We start from the raw sequence: 20,161 nt of genomic DNA, 5'->3' as shown, positions 1-20,161 counted from the left end.
GGATCACTACTCTGGTCACCGTGCTAGGTGCTCTGATCTTCCTTCCGTTGGTGTCTGCTGCTTGCTGGGGCTTGGGCTGGCAGTGGGGAAGGGAGGCTGTGGATGGTGGCTCTAGTTGTCTTGCTGGTCCACGTGATCCTCTACCTTGTGATCTGCTCCTCCTTTTTCACCGCGGTTCTCCACATTTCTTGAGTTTGGGAAGAACTCCAGTGTAAGTGGAAAACCCCCTCACGTGGCTTTCCCTGTGGCTCAAGCCGAGCCTTGAAGCTGTGGCCCTGTGGACCTGGTGCCGCCCATGGTTAATTTTTGAGGAGAGGCAGGCAAGAGCACATCTATATGCCTTAGAGAGGTTGCTGTAGCAATATAGTGAATTTAAAGAATAAATAGTGTGGTAGTTTGAATGTATGTCCCCCATAGACTCACGTGTTTTTAAAAATTTTTTTTTAAATTATTTGTGAAAAAGAGAGAGAGAGAGAGAGAGAGAATGGCTGTGTCAGGGCCTCCAGCCACTCTAAACAAACTCCAGGCACATGTGCCACCTTTTGTATCTGGCTTATATGGGTTCTGGGGATTCGAACCTACAGAATAAGGTGTTTTATTAAAGCTTGTAACTTGTGGAGGCAGAGGTAGGAGGATCACCATGAGTTCAAGACTACCCTGAGACTACACAGTTAGTTCCAGGTTGGCCTGGACCAGAGTGAGACCCTACCTCAAAAAACCAAAGCAAGCCGGGCGTGGTGGCACACACCTTTAATCCCAGCACTTGGGACTCAGAGGTAGTAAGATCGCTGTGAGTTCGAGGCCACCCTGAGAATGCATAGTGAATTCCAGGTCAGCCTGGGCCAGAGTGAGACTCTACCTTGAAAAACCAAAAAAAAAAAAAAAAGCTTGTAACTTGTCTCTCCAGCCATGTGGCTGGGGGAGGTGTCATGGGGGCAGATCCTGGGGTCTAGCTCTAACGTGTATTTGGGGATGGATCTGACTTCCAACCCAAAGGTACACAGAGCAGTCTGAGCTTTGCCCAGGAGCTCCTGCTGTTTGCTGGTTGTGGTGTTAGCTGGCAGGTGATGGGTTCTCTCTGCTGGAGTGTATGGCAGCAGCTTCTCCCACCACTGATGGAACCTCCCCCTGGATCTGCAAGATCGAAATAAACCCCTTCCTCCCCTCAACTGTGCCTGGTTTGGATGTCCATCCCAATAATGTGGTGTTGATTACAACAAATGAATACAGGGAAAACAATGAAAAGAACAGTAAAGGTTGAACTGAAGGAGTGTAAAGGGCCAGTAGTTGACTGCTAATGCATATGCTTATTTTTCGTAGGTGTATCTATTATGTTGTGTTAATTAAAGGTGGGATAAGAAGAAAAGTAAATACAGATGGGAAAACCAAGAAAAATAAAATCTCATTTATATCCTCAAAATTTTTTTTAAAATTTTTTTTGTTTATTTTTATTTATTTGATAGTGACAGAGAGAGAAAGAGGCAGATAGGGAGAGAAGAGAGAGAGAATGGGCGTGCCAGGGCCTCCAGCCACGGCAAACGAACTCCAGATGCTTGTGCCCTCATGTGCATCTGGCTAATGTGGGACCTGGGGAATTGAGCCTCGAACCGGGATCCTTAGGCTTCACAGGCAAGTGCTTAACCACTAAGCCATCTCTCCAGCCCATTAATTTTTTATTTATTTATTTGAGAGTGACAGACACAGAGAGAAAGACAGATAGAGGGAGAGAGAGAGAATGGGCGTGCCAGGGCTTCCAGCCTCTGCAAACGAACTCCAGACGCGTGCGCCCCCTTGTGCATCTGGCTAACGTGGGACCTGGGGAACCGAGCCTCGAACTGGGGTCCTTAGGCTTCACAGGCAAGCGCTTAACCGCTAAGCCATCTCTCCAGCCCCTCAAAATTTTTTAACTGAGAGACATAGGCCAGTAAAACACTTCCACATTCTCCCATCTACTTCCATAATGCTCTTGGTGGTTTCCCCACAATGTCCCACTACTTATCTTTTACTTGCATTCTCTATTTTGGGGATTTTACTTATTTATTTGAGAAGACAGGGGTCTCACTGTAGCCCAGGCTGACCTAGAACTCAATCTGTAGCCCAAACTGGCCTTGAACTCAAAGAGATCCTCCTACCTGGGATTCTCTTTTCCTCATGCTACCAAATATGACAAGTGACTTCACTTTTCCCTGTGGATGCAATTGTCAGTTAAATGCCGATGATTCCTGTGTCGATCCCTAATTCTAACCTCTCCGAGTCAGAGCTGCTTATGCAAACACCTAACCGAACCCATCAAAAGGCTGCTTACAAGTACTTCCACCTCAGCTCATTCAAACGAAGCTCGCTTCCATCCCACCTCCCTCATGCTTCTCTTTCAGTGCATAGCCATCAGCCTCCATCTACTGCCAAAGCTGGAAGCCAGGGTACCAGAACCGTATCTCTTGCACCCATATATACAACCTATTCCCATCCCACAACTTGTGCCTTCCCTTTGGTGATCACCCTAATTTAGGTCACCAACTGGGGTCTCTCTACTTTAGCAATCAATGTTCCATAGTAGGCCAGAGACCTAAAATGCCATTCTCCACTTAAAACATCTCTAGGGCTGGGGAGATGGCTCAATGGTTAAAGGGGCTTGCTTGGTGCCTGATGGCCTGGGTTTGATTCCCCAGTACTCAGATGGCACATGCATCTGAAGTTCATTTGCAGTGGCAAGAGGCCCTGGTGTGCCCATTATCTCTCTTTCTTCCTCTCACTCTTTCTCTCTCTTGCAAATAAATAATAAATAAAATATTTTAAAAACATCCCTAATGGCTCTTCCTTAGGATAATATCTACAAACCTTTTATAGCCTACAAAGCCTACAAAGACTTTTATAATGACTTTCAGCCTGGCTGTAACATATTGTACTATATAGATATACACTGTTGATTATTCCAACAATGATAGGTATTTGGGTATTTGTTTTTTAAATATCATATTTATTTATTTGTAAGCTGATAGATAGATGATAGATACCAAATAGATAGATAGAGATTGAGTATGGGTGCACCAGGGCCTCTAACCACTGCAAACAAATTCCAGATGCATGTACCATTTTGTGCATCTGGCTTATGTGGGTACTGGGAAATTGAACCCAGGTTGTTAGGCTTTGCAGACAAGAGCCTTAACTGCTGAGCCATCTCTCCAGCCCTATTTGTTTATTTTTATTTTAAACTTTTGCTACTACATACAATAGTATAACTTTACATATAGTTTATTTTCAATGTTGTTAAAAAAATTTTAATTTATTTACAAGCAGAGAGAAGGACTGATGTGCTAGGGTTTCCCACCACTACATATGAACACAGATATATGTTCTAGCTTTACATGGGTACTGGGGATTTGAACCTGAAATGCCAGGCATTGCAAGCAAGAAGCCTTAAGCTCTGAGCAATCTCTCCAACTCCAATGCTTTTAAATATACTGAGTCAAAAATGATGGGGGGGGGGGCTGGAGAGATTTCTTAGTGGTTAAGGCATTTGCCTGTGAAGTCAAAGGATCCAGGTTCAATTCTCCAGGACCCACGTAAGCCAGATGCTCAAGGGGCACATGCATCTGGAGTTCGTTTGCAGTGGCTAGAGGCCCTGGCCTGTCCGTTCTCTCTCTGCCACCTCTCTTCTACCTCTCTCTCTAGTTGCAAATAAATAAATAAAATTTTTAAAAAATGATATGGATTTGGGGCTGGAAGGATGGCTTAGTGGTTAAGTCATTTGCCTGCAAAGCCAAAGGACTGAGGTTTGATTCCTCAGGATCCATGTTAGCGAGATACACAAAATGGCCCATGTGTCTGGAGTTCGTCTGCAGTGGCTGGAGGCCCTGGCGCACCCATTCTCTCTCTCCCTCTTTCTGTCAAATAAATAAATAAAAAGAAAATATTTTAAAAATATATGGTTTTATAATTCTGACATTGGTTGTTACACTTCTACTAGCAACATGAGAGGGCTTATTTCTCCATAACCAGGCCAACTGTACTGTCAAACGTTTAAAAAGTTTGCCAGCCTATAAGTAAAAATTTCTATCTAGATGTAGTTTCAATTTTCTTATAAGGGATGTTGAGCAATAACAGTCATTTATCTTCCCTTTTCTGTTAATTTCATTTTTTATTGTATTTTTGTTTTTTCATACTGATTTGAAAAGATTTTGTATACAGTAAGCAAATTAGACCCTTTGTCTATGATATGGGTTGCAAATACTTCACCAGTTCTCCATTTGTCTTTGTTTATGAGGTGTTTTTTCTGTGCAGGAATTATAGATTTTTATGTTGGCTGAATTTGTTTTTCCTATGCTTTGAGAAATCTTATATACCATCTGAAAAATACTTTCTCCACTATGACATTGTAAATTTGTGATTTTACTCTTTTACATTTAAACACAATCAATTCATATGGATTTATTGTAATGTTCAGAACTGAAATTGAGACATTTTTTATTCCAGGTGGCTGCACAATTGTTTCAATACTACTTACTGCAGAATCCATCTTGTCCCTGCTGACAATGCTATCTTTATAACATTCTAAAAATTTTAATGTCTTGGGTTTATTTCTGGACTATTTTGTTCTCTTGATCAAAGTGTTTATGCATGAACTAGCACCCCCTGGATTTTACTGTACCTTTTAATAGTTTACTATCTGCTAGAGCTATTTCCCTCAATTCCCTTCTTCCTAAAAATGCTCATGGCTAGTTTTTTGTCTTGTTTTGTTTAAATTCTGAATAAATTTCCAAATAAACTTTATGTTCAGGTTGTGTAGCCTATTGGTATTTTTATTAGAGGGTATTAAATTTATTTATAGAATAATTTATGGAGGGCTGATAGCTTTATGACAGAGTCTATCTCAAGATATAGTATGCTTTTTCATTTACTTAAGCCTCCCTTTGTAACTTTTGTTAGCATTTAAGTTTTAGGCACCTCATTCTAGCATATCTGGTAAATTACTACTGGTTGGTTTATTTTGTTATTTCAGTTGAAATGTTGTACACTGTTTCCTTATAGTTTTTTTTTTTTTTTTTTGAGGTAGGGTCTCACTCTAGCTCAGGCAGACCTGGAATTCACTATGTAGTGTCAGGGTGGCCTCGACTCATGGCAATCCTCCTACCTCTGCCTCCCGAGTGCTGGGGTTAAAGACATGTGCCACCACATCTGGCTCCTTATAGATTTTTTTTTTTAAGTTTTAATTTATTTATTTGAGAGTGACAGACACAGAGAGAAAGACAGATAGGGGGAGAGAGAGGGAATGGGCGCACCAGGGCTTCCAGCCTCTGCAAACGAACTCCAGACGCGTGCGCCCCCTTGTGCATCTGGCTAAAGTGGGACCTGGGGAACCGAGCCTCGAACCGGGGTCCTTAGGCTTCACAGGCAAGCGCTTAACCGCTAAGCCATCTCTCCAGCCCCTTATAGATATTTTAGATGTGTGTATCTATGGGGCACACCAGGATCTCTTGCCACTAAAAGTGCAATGCCAGACACTTGTGCCTCTTTGGGGGCCTGGCTTTACATAGGTGGTTGGGGTATTGAACCCAGACCAGCAGGCTTTAAAAGAAGTGTCTTTAATAGCTGAATAATCTTTGAAGCCCTCTCCTTATACTTTAAGCATTTTTAAAAATTTATTTTTAGGGCTGGAGAGATGGCTTAGCGGTTAAGTGCTTGCCTGTAAAGCCTAAGTTCAAGGCTCCATTCCCCAGGACCCACGTTAGCCATATGCGCAAGGGGTTGCACACGCCTAGAATTTGTTTGCAGTGGCTGGAGGCCCTGGCGTGCCCATTCTTTCTCTATCTGCCTCTTTCTCTGTCACTCTCAAATAAATAAATAAATAAAAATGATAAACAAAAATTTAAAATTTATTTTTATTTATTTCTTAGAGAGAGAATGGGCATGGCAGGGCCTCTAGCCACTGCAAACAAACTCTAGATGCATATGTATATGCCACCATATGTAGCTGGGACCTAGAGAAGTGAACCTGGGTCCTTAGGCTTCACAGGCAAACACCTTAACCATTAAGCCAGCTCTTCAGCTCTCCTTATACTTTTCTATTGGTTACTTCCCCTCCCTCTCAGGTAGGGTCTCACTCTAGCCCAGGCTGACCTGGAATACTCTAGGTAGTCTCGGGGTGGCCTTGAACTGATGATCCTCCTACCTCTGCCTCCCGAGTGCTGGGATTAAAGGCGTGTGCCACCATGCCCAGCTTTTTTTTTTTTAATGTCAAAATATTCATTGGTGAGCTGGGCGTGGTGGCTCACGCCTTTAATCCCAGCACTCGGGAGGCAGAGGTAGGAGGATTGCCGTGAGTTCAAGGCCACCCTGAGACTACAGAGTTAATTCCAGGTCAGCCTGGACCAGATTGAGACCCTACCTCGAAAAACCAAAATATATGTATTTCATATATATATATATTTTTTTTTTCATTGTGGCTGGACAGCTGGTGTGATAGTTTGTATATATGGCCTCTAATATATTCAGTGTTCTATTAGTTTGTAGTTTGCATCTGCAGCTACCTGGCTGGAGGCAGTGTCACTTGGTGGATCTTAGGGTCTAGCCCTAAAGTGTGATGGTGGGTTTGAAATTCCAATCTACAAATGCTTAGTTTCACCTGGAGTTCCTGAAGTGTGCTGTATGGTCTTTGGCTTGTGCTTCTCTTTCTGTTTAGACCTGTGAAAGCAGGTTCAGCTTCTGCCATGATGGAACTTCCCCTGGATCTGTAAGCTTCAATAAATATCCCTTCCTCCATAACTGTGCTAACTACTTTGGGAAAAAAAGAGACTACATTGTGAATTCCAGGTCAGCCTGGGCTAGAGAAAAACCCTACCTTTAAAAACCAAAACAACAAAAACAATTTAAAAAACTATTTTGAGATTCCATCCCACTCCTGTCAGAATGGCTATAGTAAAAAAAAAAAAAGTAGCGGTGCATGGTGGTGTACACCTTAATCCCAGCACTCGGGAGGCAGAGGTAGGATCATGGTGAGTTCGAGGCCACCCTGAGATTATGTAGTGAATTCCAGGTCAGCCTGGGCTACAGTGAGAACCTACCTTGAAAAAGAAATGAAATTACAATAAATGAGGTGTGGTTGTGGGAATTATCATGTTTATTGTCTATACTTATGGAAGCTGTCAATAAAGTTTTTTTTGTTTTTTTTACTTTGGGAAAGAGGCAGAAAGGTAGAATGCGTGCACCAGGACCTTCAGCCTGCAGCGACCAAACTCCAGATGCGTACACCCTTTTGTGCACATGTGTGATATTGTGCACTTGTGTCACTGTGTGTCTGAATATGTGGGACCTGGGGGTTTGAACATGAGCCATCTCTCCAGTACTCAATAGTTTTTTCAAAAGTTATATATTCAGGGGCTGGAAAAATGGCTCAGCGGTTAAGCTGCTTGCCTGCAAGGCCTAAGGATCCCAGCTCAATTTCCCAGTACCAACATAAAACTAGATGTACAAGGTGGCACATGAGTCTGGATTTTGTTTGCAGTGGTTAGAGGCCCTGACACACCCATTCTAATCTGCCTCAAAGAAAGAAAAAGTCCAGTGGGCGTGGTGGCACACGCTTTTAATCCCAACAGGAGTATTGTCATGAGTTCAAGGCCACCCTGAAACTACATAGTTAATTCCAGGTCAGCCTGGGCAAGAGTGAGACCCTACTTTGAAACCTCTCCCCCACCAAAAAGGAAGAAAGAAGTAAGTTATATACTTGAATATCAAATTGGTTAATCTTTTTTTTTTTTTTTTGGTTTTCCGAGGTAGGGTCTTGCTCTAGCCCACGTCAATATGGAATTCACTATGTAATCTCAGGGTGGCCTCTTACAGCAATCCTACCTTTGCCTCCAGAGTGCTGGGATAAAAGGCCCCCGCCACCACGCCTGGCGGGTTATGGTTAATCTTTATCACCAACTTGATGGAATTATTTATTTTGGTTTTTCAAAGATAAGGTCTCACTCTAGCTCAGGCTAACCTGGAACTCTCTCTGCAGTTTCAGGCTGGGCTTGAACTCATAGGGATTTCCCTGTCTCCCAAATAACTGGGACTAAAGGCGTGTACAACCACGCCTGGCTATTTTTATTTTAAAAAATCATTATTGGGCTAGAGAGATGGACTGGCGGTTAAGCGCTTGCCTGTGAAGCCTAAGGAGCCCGGTTCAAGGCTCGATTCCCCAGGACCCACGTTAGCCAGATGTACAAGGGGGCGCATGCGTCTGGAGTTCCTTTGCAGTGGCTGGAGGCCCTGGCGCGCCCATTCTCTCTCTCTCTGCCTCTTTCTCTATCACTCTCAAATAAATAAATTAAAAAAATTTTTAATCATTAAGGTTTTATTCTTAGTTTTTTAAAAATTTCATTATATTTTACTTTTTGGATTTCTGAGGTAGCGTCTCGCGCTAGCCCAGGCTGACCTGGAATTTACTATGTAGCCTCCATGGCCTCGAACTCATGGCGATCGTTTATCTCGGCCTCCCAGTGCTGGGATTAAAAACGTGATTAAGAATCTCGCCGGGTTTTAAAAAATTATATTTTGGAGGCAGTGTCTTACGCTAGGGCAGCCTGGGCTAGAGCGAGACCCTACCCTACCTCGATAAAGAAAACAACAAACAAACAAAAAAACCTGGTGGGAACGAACAATACAAAATTGGCCCTAGGATGAGCTGAAAGCCACATCCAGTCCCCGGCTGGGCCTGGCCCCCGACGCCGCCCTCGCAGCGCCGCAGGCTCATTCGTCCGCGGTCCGTAGTCCATCGCCCCTCGCCTCGGGTAACTGCTCGCGCCCCTACGATAACCCGTGACGTCTCCACGGACGTCTCCGAACGCAACGTTCGTACTTCCGGCTGTCGGCCAGCCGGTCCCGCCCTCGCGGCCGTGGCCACGCCCCTTCCCTCACGGTTCCAGAACGAACCGGAAGAGATCGCCCGGAGCCTGGTTCGTGACCTGGAAGTAGTCGTGCCTCACGAAAGCCGGCCTTGGCCCTGCGGCTGCTGCCGTCGCCGCGGAGAAAGGGTTGGAGCTGGCCGCCTAGGAATGGTGAGAGCTCGCGGTTCGCCTTCGAGGGTTCCGAGTAGAGTCGGGGGTGAAATGGAGTCTCCCGATGTGCCTCCGGGGACAATCCCCCCGATAAGATTTGGGGCCCCGCCCCGGTATCGCCCACGAAAATATCTGCGCATGCGCAGGTCGGGCCGGTTGGAAGCTGACCTGAGGTGTTACGCATGCGCGGGAGCCGGTGTCTCAGTTTACCGCCCTTGTGTGGGGCTAAGCGAGGGCACGAGGGCGCAAGAGCGTCGTGCTTTACTCGCTGCTGGCCCTTGAGTTGCAGAACTGACTTCATCACTACCACCCGCAGCCCCTGAGACAGAACTGGACCGAGCCCTGGCCCTGGGTGGACTCTCGTCGGAGGGGCCGGAGAGGGGCGCACACTTTGTCTCACTCGCAGAATCGGGCCCCTTCGGCCTTTCTAGTGACATGGTTCCCAGCTGTATGTTAACTGAGTGGCAGTCTTGCGGCTGGACACCCTGCTCAGAAGGCACGGCAGCCACCAGCAGCAGTGCCCCTCAGGAAGTCCACTACTTGAGTCTGTAGATTAGGAGCTGGTCTCCCTGGGGGCGTGGACATTCACGCAGTTCCTGTACCACTTTTCTATCTTCAGAAAGTATTACCTACCTAAGTAAAAGCTGCCAATGAAAAAGAGAAGGCGAAAGGAACACATCGGAATTCTGTCTCCCTTTTCTATTTCTGAGCTTGCTTTGGCCCAAGAGAATGGTGGTGCTGTAGAATGAGTGGACAGCTGAAGAAGAGTGAGCCAAGGGCTGGGGAGATGGCTGAGCAGTTAAAGGCACTTGCATGCAGCGCCTGCAGCCTAGGTTCGATCCCCAATACCTATGAAAAGCTAGATGCACAAAGTGGCACGTGCATCTGGAGTTCAGTTGCAGTGACAAGAGGCCCTGGTGTGCCCATTCTCCCTCCCTCCCTCTTTCTCCTTGCAAATAAATCAAATTTGTTATTTGTTAAATATTTTATTTGAGAAAGGAGGTCAAATAGAGAACCACCTTTCCAGCCCTAGATTTTTGTTGTTTTGAGGTAGGATCTAACTCTAGCCCAGGCTGACCTGGAATTAACTGTAGTCTCAGGATGGCCTTGAACTCATGACGATTCACCTACCTCTGCTCCCGAGTGCTGGGATTAAAGGTGTGTGCCACCACGCCTGGCTTTAGTCCTCCCCTCCCCCAATGTTGTATTTATTTACTTTGAGAAGGAGAGAGAGAGAGAGAATGGATGTGCCAGGGACTCTAGCCACGTCAGACAAACTCCAGATGCATGCACCACCTTGTGCATCTGGCTTACATGGGTCCTGGGGAATCAAACCTGGGTCCTTACTGCTAAGTCATCTCTCTAGCCCCTAGTATTGCTGTTTTAAGGGGTGTGTGTGTGCATGTTTGTATGTAGGTACACATGAGCATGCCAGTGTGTGTGTAGGCCAGAGATTGACATCAGGTGGCTTCCTTGGTTGCTGTACAGGGTCTCTCTCTGAGCCTGGAGTTCACCAATTCAGCTAGACTAGCTAGGCCGCAAGCCCCAGTTTTGAGACTGTAGACATGTGCTGCCATGCCTGGCTACTATGTGGATGCTGGGGGTCCAAACTCATTTGTTCATGTTTGTAAAACAGGCACGTTGCTGACAGTCATCTTCCCATCACTTAAGGGTAATATTGAGAGTACATCGTTATGCTGCTTTCCATTCCACGTACCTCCCCTAGCTTAGGGGTCCTGGAAGACACAAGCCAGTTTAAGCAGGTGAGGTTGGCCAGTTAATTCTGAGCCTTAGGTAGCCTCGTTTCTCCTTTGCAGACTCTCCTTTCAGCTTCTACTGTCACTTCGTCAGAATCCTTGGATGAGCCTGTGGGGTCCTTCCTCCTAGCCCTGTGGTTTGGAACCATTGGCTTTGGAACTGTAAGAGAATGGACAAAGGTAGTATGACGTCGGGCCAGCTCCCCAAATGCTCAGGCGCCAAGCATCTGCTGATTCCACCCTGTGCCTGGCACGTGTGTCTTTCGGTCCTGGCTGGGCATTGCCACCTCCCCCTGGGCCAGCACCACCCACATACCTTTCGGCAGAGCCACAATTGACTGACCTGCTGTTGAGCTGCTGCTCTTTGGCATGCTGCATTTTGATGGCAGAGGGAACAGTTATGCCTAGAGCCCGGTGTGTCGGCATCACCAGTCTGACCTGAGCACCATGTGCTGCACGACATGACACGTGGCACCGGGAGAATTGCCCCGCGTGGAAGGTCTGGGCCAGGTCTGAGCCCAGATGGGATCTGGATGACCGAGGAACTCCCTCCTCAGAACCTCAAGTGTCAAGGAGGCAGGGGAGGGGCTGAGAGGGTTGGCAAGGGAAGAGGGCTAAGTAGGAGTCCTATATGCTCCAGGCTCTGCTGGGCACCTGGGAAGCCTGAGTTCATTTCTTTTTTTCTAGATTCTCAGGGACTGCTAGATTCATCCCTGATGGCATCAGGCACAGCCAGCCGTTCAGAGGATGAGGAGTCACTGGCAGGGCAGAAGAGAGCCTCTTCCCAGGCCTTGGGTACCATCCCAAAACGGAGAAGCTCTTCCAGGTAGTCTGGATTCAGAGGGACCAGCAAGGCAAAGAAGGCTGCGTAATGCATTAGGCAGTGCATGTGTTCACCTCTGTTGGGAATGACCACTGAGCCTTTCTGGTGCCTTAAGCAGAGCTTGGGCTTTTCCTGTCCCTACCTATTCCTGCCCATGGCATCAAGAGCAGGAGAGTTGTCTCTGCTGGGACATTGCCTGTCATCTCATAGGGCTAGTGTCTAGTTGTTCCATGTCCACTGAGCCAGGCTCTGGTGGGCAGTGAAAGGTGAGGGCAGTTAGCTCCCATTGGGAACTTGCTCTGTTCTGGAGGCTAGGTGCATTACAGTGCCAGGACGAGGTATCAGTGGCTCACTGGGCAGAGTCCTCCATAGGTTCATCAAGAGGAAGAAGTTTGATGATGAGCTGGTAGAGAGCAGCCTGGCAAAGTCCTCTACCCGAGCAAAGGGAGCCAGTGGGGTGGAACCAGGACGCTGCTCAGGGAGCGAGCCCTCCTCCAGTGAGAAAAAGAAGGTAAGAACTGGGAAAGGCGGTGAGAGAGAAGGGGGAGTGCTGGATTTTGGGTTTCCCCGGTTCTTTGCCAGCTGCCAAGAACCCTGCAGAAGGTTGCGAGAGGACCAAGCTGGCCCAGCCCCCACTCACATCCCGCCTCCTGTCTCCTAGCTCTCTCTTGCTGCACCCGCACCCTGCCAGTGCATCCTGTATCACATTCTGTGTGGGAGACAGGGAGCATGCATCTATTCTGGGAGCAGACAGCTTGTTCCAGCATTGCAGGGTGTAAAAATAACCCCCAGGTGGCATTGCTCTGGCCCTAGACATTGCAGCAGCAAGAGTGTTTTCCTGGTATACTCCCCACCCACCCTGCATTCTGGGCTTGGGGGTACCACAGGCAAAGAGAAGACCCCATCTGGTTAAGAATTATGTAGAAGTAATTTGGCAGGGGTGGGTACTGGAAAGCTGAGCTCCCCGTATGGCCCCTGAGATGGCCTGAAGCTACGGCTGTCACAAGATGTGAAGCACCATACCTGAGGCCCTAGTTGCCCTGATGCAGCTTTTTGCTTATTGTGATCCTGTCCTATGCCCAGGTGTCCAAGGCTCCCAGCACTCCTGTGCCACCCAGCCCTGCCCCAGTCCCTGGACTCACCAAGCGTGTGAAGAAGAGCAAACAGCCACTTCAGGTGACCAAAGATCTGGGCCGCTGGAAGCCTGCAGACGACCTACTACTCATCAATGCTGTTTTACAGGTAGTACATACACCAGAGGATTGGGGGCCCCTTCTCCAGTTCCTAGCCCAGCAGGCCTCGTAGGTGCCATGGGAAGGATTCTTCCCAGTGCTGCAGCTGAAACAAGCACCTGTGGGGCCTTGCAGACCAATGACCTGACATCTGTCCACCTGGGTGTGAAGTTCAGTTGCCGCTTCACCCTTCGGGAAGTCCAGGAGCGCTGGTACGCCCTGCTCTACGATCCTGTCATTTCCAAGTGAGTGGACTGGCTCCAAAAGTGGAAAATCCTGGGGGCACCAGAATTTGGCTCTTCGTACAGGAAGTCCAAACTCTACCTGGACCAAGGGATGACCCTGGAAGGCAGGGCTGTGGAGCCTTGCATCCTCTGGGAAGATATGGGGACCTGCCAGGCTAAACAGGGTTACTACTTCTTCCCTCCAAGCCTGCTAGGCCTGGCTGGATGCCAGAAGCACCCGTGTCTGAAAGCAGGTTGCTCGAAAGAAAATGCCCATAAATGTCAGGAGCCCCAGTTTCATCATTGTGTGCGTTTAGGCTTTGGGCAGATAACCTTTCCTTTCCCCACTGGCCTCCCAAAATTTCTTCCTTATAAGAAAAGGGAATTGGGGGCTGGAAGGATGGCTTAGCAATTAAGGCACCTGCCTGCAAAGCCAAAGGGCCTAGGTTCAATTCCCCAGGACCCACATAAGCCAGATGCACCCGGTGGCGCATGTGTCTGGAGTTTGTTTGCAGTGGCTGGAGGCCCTGGTGTACCTCTCCTGTCTCTTTTTCTCTCTGCCTCATTCTCTCTGTCAAATAAATAAATAAAAATATTTTAAAAGATAAAAAAGAAAGAAAGAAAAAGAAAAGGGAATTGGAACAGAACACCAAAGCCCCATCTATCCTTTTCTTTTTTTCTAGGTAGGGTCTCACTGTAGCTCAGGCTGACCTGGAATTCACTATGGAGTTTCAGGCTGGCCTTGAGCTCGCAAAGATCTTCCTGCCTCTGCCTTCTGAGTGCTGGGATAAAAGGCATGTGCTACCATGCCTGGCCTTTCTTTTTTTTTCTTTCTTTTCTTTTTTTTTTTTTTTTTTTGTTGTTGTTTTGTTTTGTTTTTTCAAGGTAGAATTTTGCTCTAGCCCAGGTTGACTTGGAATTCACTATGTAGTCTCAGGGTGGCCTTGAACTCATGGCAATTCCCCTACCTCTGCCTCCTGGGTGCTGGGATTAAAGGCACTTGCCAACATACCGGCCCTTTTTTCTTTATGTCTGTCTGCCTGTTTGTTTTTGTTTTTTTGTTTTGTTTTTTTTGTTTGTTTGTTTTTTACTTCTAAGTAGGGTCTCACACTAGCCCAGACTGTCCTGGAACTCACTCTGTAGTTCCAGGTTGGTCTAGAACTCACAGTGATCCTTCTACCTCTGCCTCCTGTGTGCTGGGATGAAAGGTGTGCAGTACCACACCTAGCTCCCTTTTTGCCTTTTTAAAATATTTATGGGCTGGGGAGATGGCTTAGTGGTTAAGGTGTTTGCCTGCGAAGCCTAAGGACTCTGGTTCAATTCCCTAGGACTCATATTCACCAGATGCACAAGGGGGCACATGTGTCTGGAGTTCGTTTGCAGTGGCTGGAGCACCCATTCTCTCTCTTTCTCTCTGCCTCTTCCCCTGTCTCTCTCTCAAGTAAATAAATAAAATGTTTTATAAAAAGATAAAATATGTATTATAGAAAGAGAGAATGGGCTTACTAGGGCCTCTTGCCATTGCAAATGAACTCCAGATGCATGCACCACCTGGTGTATCGGACATTATGTGGCTATTGGAAATTGAACCAGGCTGTGGAGTGTTGCAGGCAAGCACCTTAACCTCTGAGCCATCCCTTCAGCCTTTTTGAGGTGCCATCTCACTACACCCTCCTGGCTGCCTTGGAAGTCATTACATAGACAGGATGGCCTTGAATTTTGAACACTTCTCCTATCTGTACTTCTAAAATGCTTGGATAATAGTTGTATGCCACCACACCAGGCTAGGACCAGGCCATGAGAAAATATGGAGGTCTGTCTCCTGAGCTGCTTTTCATTTTTCCATCCCCCAGTGCTTTGTGAAGTGCTAGGCTCTTCCTGTAAGACCTTTAGGCTCAAGACCTCAAAGGCTTACAGGTTTGGGAGAACTAGGAACCTGAGATTACTTGACCCCCCTCCCTTTAGCTCGCTGTCTTTCTTCCCATGGTCAGGCTGGCCTGCCAGGCCATGAGGCAGCTGCACCCAGAGGCCATTGCAGCCATCCAGAGCAAAGCACTGTTCAGCAAGGCTGAGGAGCAGCTGCTAAGCAAAGTGGGATCGGTAAGAATAAGGCCTGCCTGGGAAGGTTGAAGTTCAGGGCAGGGTGCAATCTGGACCATCTGGGAAATGACTGACTATGCAGTGGCCTACCAGCCTTCACTATGGTCTGCATGCACAAGTGCAGGAGTATGCACGTCTGCAAGGGTCTTTGTGATGGGCCTTGGAAAGAGCCAAGCCTGGCTCCCTGAGTAACTGTTTCTTTCTTTTTTTGGTTTTTCAAGGTAGGGTCTTGCTATATCCCAAGCTGACCTGAAATTCACTATGTAGTCTCAGGGTGGCCTTGAACTCATGGTGATCCTCCTACCTCTGCCTTCTGAGTGCTGGGATTAAAGGCATGTGTCACCATGCCTGGTCGTAACTTGTTTCTTCCAGTTCCTGGGAGAGCCTGGATATAGGGGTGGGAGTGAGAAAACCCAGGCATATAAAGCGTATTTTTGTTGTTGTTGTTTTTCAAGGTAGAGTTTCACTCTAGCCCAGGCTAACCTGGAGCTCACTCTAGTCTCAGTGTGGCCTTGAACTCATGGCAATCCTCCTACCTCTGCCTCCCAAGTGTTGGGACTAAAGGCGTGTGCCACCACACCATAAAGCATATTTCTTATCTTCAGACCAGCCAGCCCACATTGGAAACCTTCCAAGACTTGCTGCATCGACACCCTGATGCCTTCTACCTGGCCCGAACTGCCAAGGCTCTGCAGGCTCACTGGCAGCTCATGAAACAGTATTATCTGCTGGAGGATCAGACAGGTAATAGGAGGGAGCGGCCAGGCATGAAGGAGGCTCATGAAGTGCTATGGGCACAGCTGCTGGCAAGTGCCTGTAACAGATTCTTTTATCAGCTCCCAGTGTTTTGTTCACCATACTTGGGGGGCGACCCCCAAGAAAACTGCTTCCTTCCAGAAAAGTGTAGCAGGAGTTGTCTTTGACATCATGGAAAAGATAGCCAGGCTTGCCTGACATCCTAGGCCAAAGGTTCAAGTAATAGTTATGACCACTTGGTTTTTTTGGTTTTTGGTTTTTTTTGAGGCAGGGTCTCATGTAGCCCAGATTGGCTTTAAACCCCTAATCCTCCTTCCTGTACCTCCCCACTGCTGGGTTTACAGCCGTGTGCCACTGTGCCTGTCTTCTGTTGTCACTATTTTAGAATTTTTTTTTTTCCTTCACGGTAAGGTCTTAGTCTAGTTAAAGCTGATCTGGAATTCACCATGAAGTCTCAGGCTGGCCTCGAACTCACTGTGCTCCTATGTCTGCCTCCCAAGTACTAGGATTAAAGCATGCACCAGTACCTGGCTAGAAGATGTTAGCTAAAAGTCTTTTTCTTTGGTTTTTTGTTTTTTTTTTTTTTTTGAGGTAGGGTCTCATTCTAGTCTAGGCTGACCTGGAATTCACTATGTAGTCTCAAGCTGGCCTTAAACTCATAGCAATTCTCTCACATCTGCCTCCCAAATACAGAGATTAAAGGCATGCACCACCATACCGGGCTCCTTCTCTTACAGACTGCTTTGTTTATTTATTTGAGATCAGCAGGCAGAGAGAGAATGGTCACACCAGCTCCTTCAGCCACTGCAAACAAACCCCAGATGCATGTGCCACCTTGTGCATGTGGCTAACATGGGTACTGGGGAATTGAACCTCAAACTGGGGTCCTTAGACTTCACAGGCAAATGTTTAACCACTAACCCATCTCTCCAGCCTTGCTTTTTTGTTGTTGTTGTTGTTTCTTTCTTCAAGAGTCTGTGTGTGGGAATATTCTTTCTCATTTGTTGCTCAGAGCTGGGAGGTCCTAGGATCAGGCAGTCTCCTATAGCTTAGCTAGCAAGTTAGTTGCACATTAGTCATGAGATTGAGAAAATCCAGTGGACCAAATAGGGCAGTGACTGCCCCACTCACATGTCCCCACACAGTCTCACCTATAAAGCAGAGGTGGCTCCTACATGGCCTCTTCTCTTCCTTAGCTTGTAGCTGATTGCCACCTGCTAAAAGGTGCAAGTTCTTAGATTCTGGGCACCTTAATCCATTTTATATTCTCACCAGAAACTTGAAAGACTTTCATGAGGGCTGAAGAGATGGCTTAGCAGTTAAGGCCCTTGCCTGCAAAATCTAACAACCTGGAGCCAGGTGTGGTGGTGCACACCTTTAATCACACCACTTGTGAGGCAGAGATAGAAGGATCGCCATGAGTTTGAGGCCAGCCTGAGACTACAGAGTGAATTCCAGGTTAGCCTGGGCTAGAGTGAGACCCTATCTCGAAAAGCCAAAAAAGAAAGTAACAACCTGGGTTCAATTCCCCAGAACCCACATGAGTGCCAGATGTACAAAGGTACATGCATCTGGAGCTTGTTTGCAGTGGCTGGAGTACCTAGTGTACCCATTCTTTCTCTCTCTCCTCTTTTTTTCTCTACTAGCAAGTAGACTTTCATGAAATAGGATTTGTTCCGTTCTGATATATTCAGTAGGTTGATATTAATTATCCTGTTTCATTTTGTTGCTTGAAAAAATAAAGCTAATTTCATGATTCATGAGCAGATCATTGCACACAGATAGAAAAACACCAGCTTGAGGCGGGAGCGTCACAGGCACATCCTTCCAGTGGAACATGCTTATCACAGTGTGGCCAGAAAAGCCTAGGGAGTAGTTTTAATGCTGCCTGTGCTCCAGACTAGGGTCAGAGAGTTTAGCCTGTCCTGCAGTATCTGTTTCTCATGTGTCCAGTAGAGCTGAGAGCAGTGCTGCCCCTACTTAGCGCAAGGCTTTGTGGTCGAGAGCACGTGCTCCTAACCTGTGCAGAAGGTCAGCCTTCATTTCCTTCCTTGTTTCAAATCACCTCTGCCCCAAGATAGGTGGCAGAATTTTTTGTGTCAAATGAGTGCTACATGGTTGGGCTTTTTCTGGGCTTTTTTCTTAAAGTCTGGCTGCTAGCTCAGCTATCTGCTTGGGAGCTGGGGATGGAGTAGGAACCTTGGTGCTCACCCATATCTGTTGTTTGTTCAGTGCAGCCACTGCCCAAGGGGGACCAAGTGCTTAACTTCTCTGATGCAGAGGACCTGATTGATGACAGTAAGCTCAAGTGAGTTCCTGGGGAGAGCTGACACTCCTGTCGGTAGGGCATGCCAGGCTGCCCAGGAGACTTAGCCTCAGGCTCCAGTTGCTCTGCTAGGCCTGGCCGCCCTGCCATACCCAACCATGTGGGTGCTTAAGCTCACTTCCTACCTGCTTTCCCCTTCCTAGTCCCGGAGACCACAGCTAGGTCAGGGCTATGTGGCCTTCTGGGCCATTGACTGCAGGAGCCTGGGGTACCCTAGTGAGCCAAGTAGCAAGGGAGCTGACTGGGCCTGATTTTATCTTTCTTCACCTCAGGGACATGCGGGACGAGGTACTGGAACATGGTAAGTCTGTCCTAGTGAGGACAGTGGAGGATGGAAGCCCCTGCTGGAAGGGAGAGGACAAATTCAAGGTGCTGGTGGCCTTGAAGTGTCCCTCCTTATCTCACCTCAGAGCTGACAGTGGCTGACCGGCGCCAGAAACGAGAGATCCGGCAGCTGGAACAGGAACTGCATAAGTGGCAGGTGCTCGTAGATAGCATCACAGGTGAGAAGGCAGCGGACCAGAAAGAGCATTGTGGCATTGTTTACCCCCTGAGCTCCTTTTATTGCTGATCTAGGTGTATGGTCTTCTAGGCCTGGACTCTGTCACTTGTAGACCTTGACTGCTCCGCCCCTTCCCTTCCCTGCCCCCAGACCTTGTGTGGCTCTTTCCTACTCTCTTGACCCTGCTCTTCTTTTAGGTATGAGCTCTCCAGACTTCGATAACCAGACCCTGGCAGTGTTGCGGGGCCGCATGGTGCGGTACTTGATGCGCTCTCGAGAGGTGAGGCAGGCCCTCCCTGTGCTTTTCCTGCCTGAACATCCGTCCTGTCACTGTCCTTCTCTTAGCCGTGACCCCTCATGCTTCCCTGGCCTATAGGCTCCGTTTTCCATTCTCCCTGGCCCAGCTCTCACCCATCCCATCTCCCCAGATCACCCTGGGCAGAGCAACCAAGGATAACCACATTGATGTGGACCTGTCCCTAGAGGGTCCAGCCTGGAAGATCTCCCGGAAGCAAGGTACAACCACCCCACCACTCCCAGCAGGGAACAGTGTGGAGGTATCCTCCCAACCTCTCTGTTCCAGCAAGGCAAACTAAAAGAGCTGGCATTTCTAGCTCTCTACCTCAGGGGTCTCAAGTGTCTTCAGCCCTGTCCTCAGGAAACAGAAGTGGCTGGAGGCACTGTGACTCTCTCCTGACCATCTCCATCCTGTCATCTTTTCCTGCTTCCATAGGTGTCATCAAACTAAAGAACAATGGTGATTTCTTCATTGCCAATGAAGGCCGACGGCCCATCTATATTGACGGCCGGCCTGTGCTGTGTGGCTCCAAATGGCGCCTCAGCAACAACTCTGTGGTGGAGGTAAACTGGTAAACTGGGAGGAAACCATCGTGTGTCATCCACTTGGAGCATGGCAAGGTGTCCATGGGTATGACCCTGTTCCACCTCTATCCTGAGCTACCTTTCTCTCCCACCCAGATCGCCAGCCTGAGATTCGTCTTCCTCATCAACCAGGACCTCATTGCCCTCATCCGGGCTGAGGCTGCCAAGATCACACCCCAGTGAGACGGGTAGCAGGAACTGGGGCACTCGCTAGTCTCAGTTTCCCCTAGCATCCCAGCCCCTTTAAGCTGGGAACTCAGGCTCCTGAAAAACCATTCTACCCAGAGTGGGTAATGGAGGCTCAACTGCTGGCCCATTGAGTTGAGCCTTTGAGGTAGGGTGGGGCCATCAGGGAAGCCAGGAGAGGCTGGGACCCCTGTGCCTCCCTAGAGCCAGAGTACAACCCCCATTTCCACCTTCACTCCCACATCTCTAGCAGGTCAGCTTCAGAATTCTTTATTGTTTGTCTTTTGTAAATAAAAAGCACCAAGTTCCAAAGTAGCTTCTTTTATTTTTGTGTT

General features: G+C 47.7%; 1 protein-coding gene across 2 annotated transcripts; it reads left to right on the top strand.

Moving 5' to 3' along the window:
- The first annotated feature begins 8,916 nt into the window (after window positions 1-8,916).
- Window positions 8,917-20,141, top strand: Mcrs1 (microspherule protein 1). Of its 2 annotated transcripts, none has more exons than XM_004649805.2 (15): window positions 8,917-9,038; window positions 10,856-10,975; window positions 11,483-11,621; window positions 11,991-12,129; window positions 12,702-12,860; window positions 12,986-13,095; window positions 15,066-15,174; window positions 15,780-15,918; window positions 18,163-18,238; window positions 18,529-18,557; window positions 18,667-18,759; window positions 18,956-19,038; window positions 19,187-19,274; window positions 19,492-19,619; window positions 19,737-20,141. In XM_004649805.2, the coding sequence occupies exons 2-15, from the start codon at window positions 10,966-10,968 to the stop codon at window positions 19,821-19,823; spliced, it is 1,389 nt and encodes a 462-aa protein (XP_004649862.1). In that variant the 5' UTR covers window positions 8,917-9,038; window positions 10,856-10,965; the 3' UTR covers window positions 19,824-20,141. The 2 variants fall into 2 exon arrangements, with proteins under 2 accessions (XP_004649862.1, XP_045008253.1); XM_045152318.1 differs by having other exon boundaries at window positions 10,856-11,305.
- Window positions 20,142-20,161: the final 20 nt, after the last annotated feature.

This window comes from Jaculus jaculus, chromosome 6 (assembly GCF_020740685.1).
Source record: "Jaculus jaculus isolate mJacJac1 chromosome 6, mJacJac1.mat.Y.cur, whole genome shotgun sequence".
Classification (NCBI taxonomy): Eukaryota; Metazoa; Chordata; class Mammalia; order Rodentia; family Dipodidae; genus Jaculus; species Jaculus jaculus.
The sequence above is the reverse complement of the archived record's forward strand: the minus strand, read 5'-3'. Positions and strand labels throughout refer to the sequence as shown.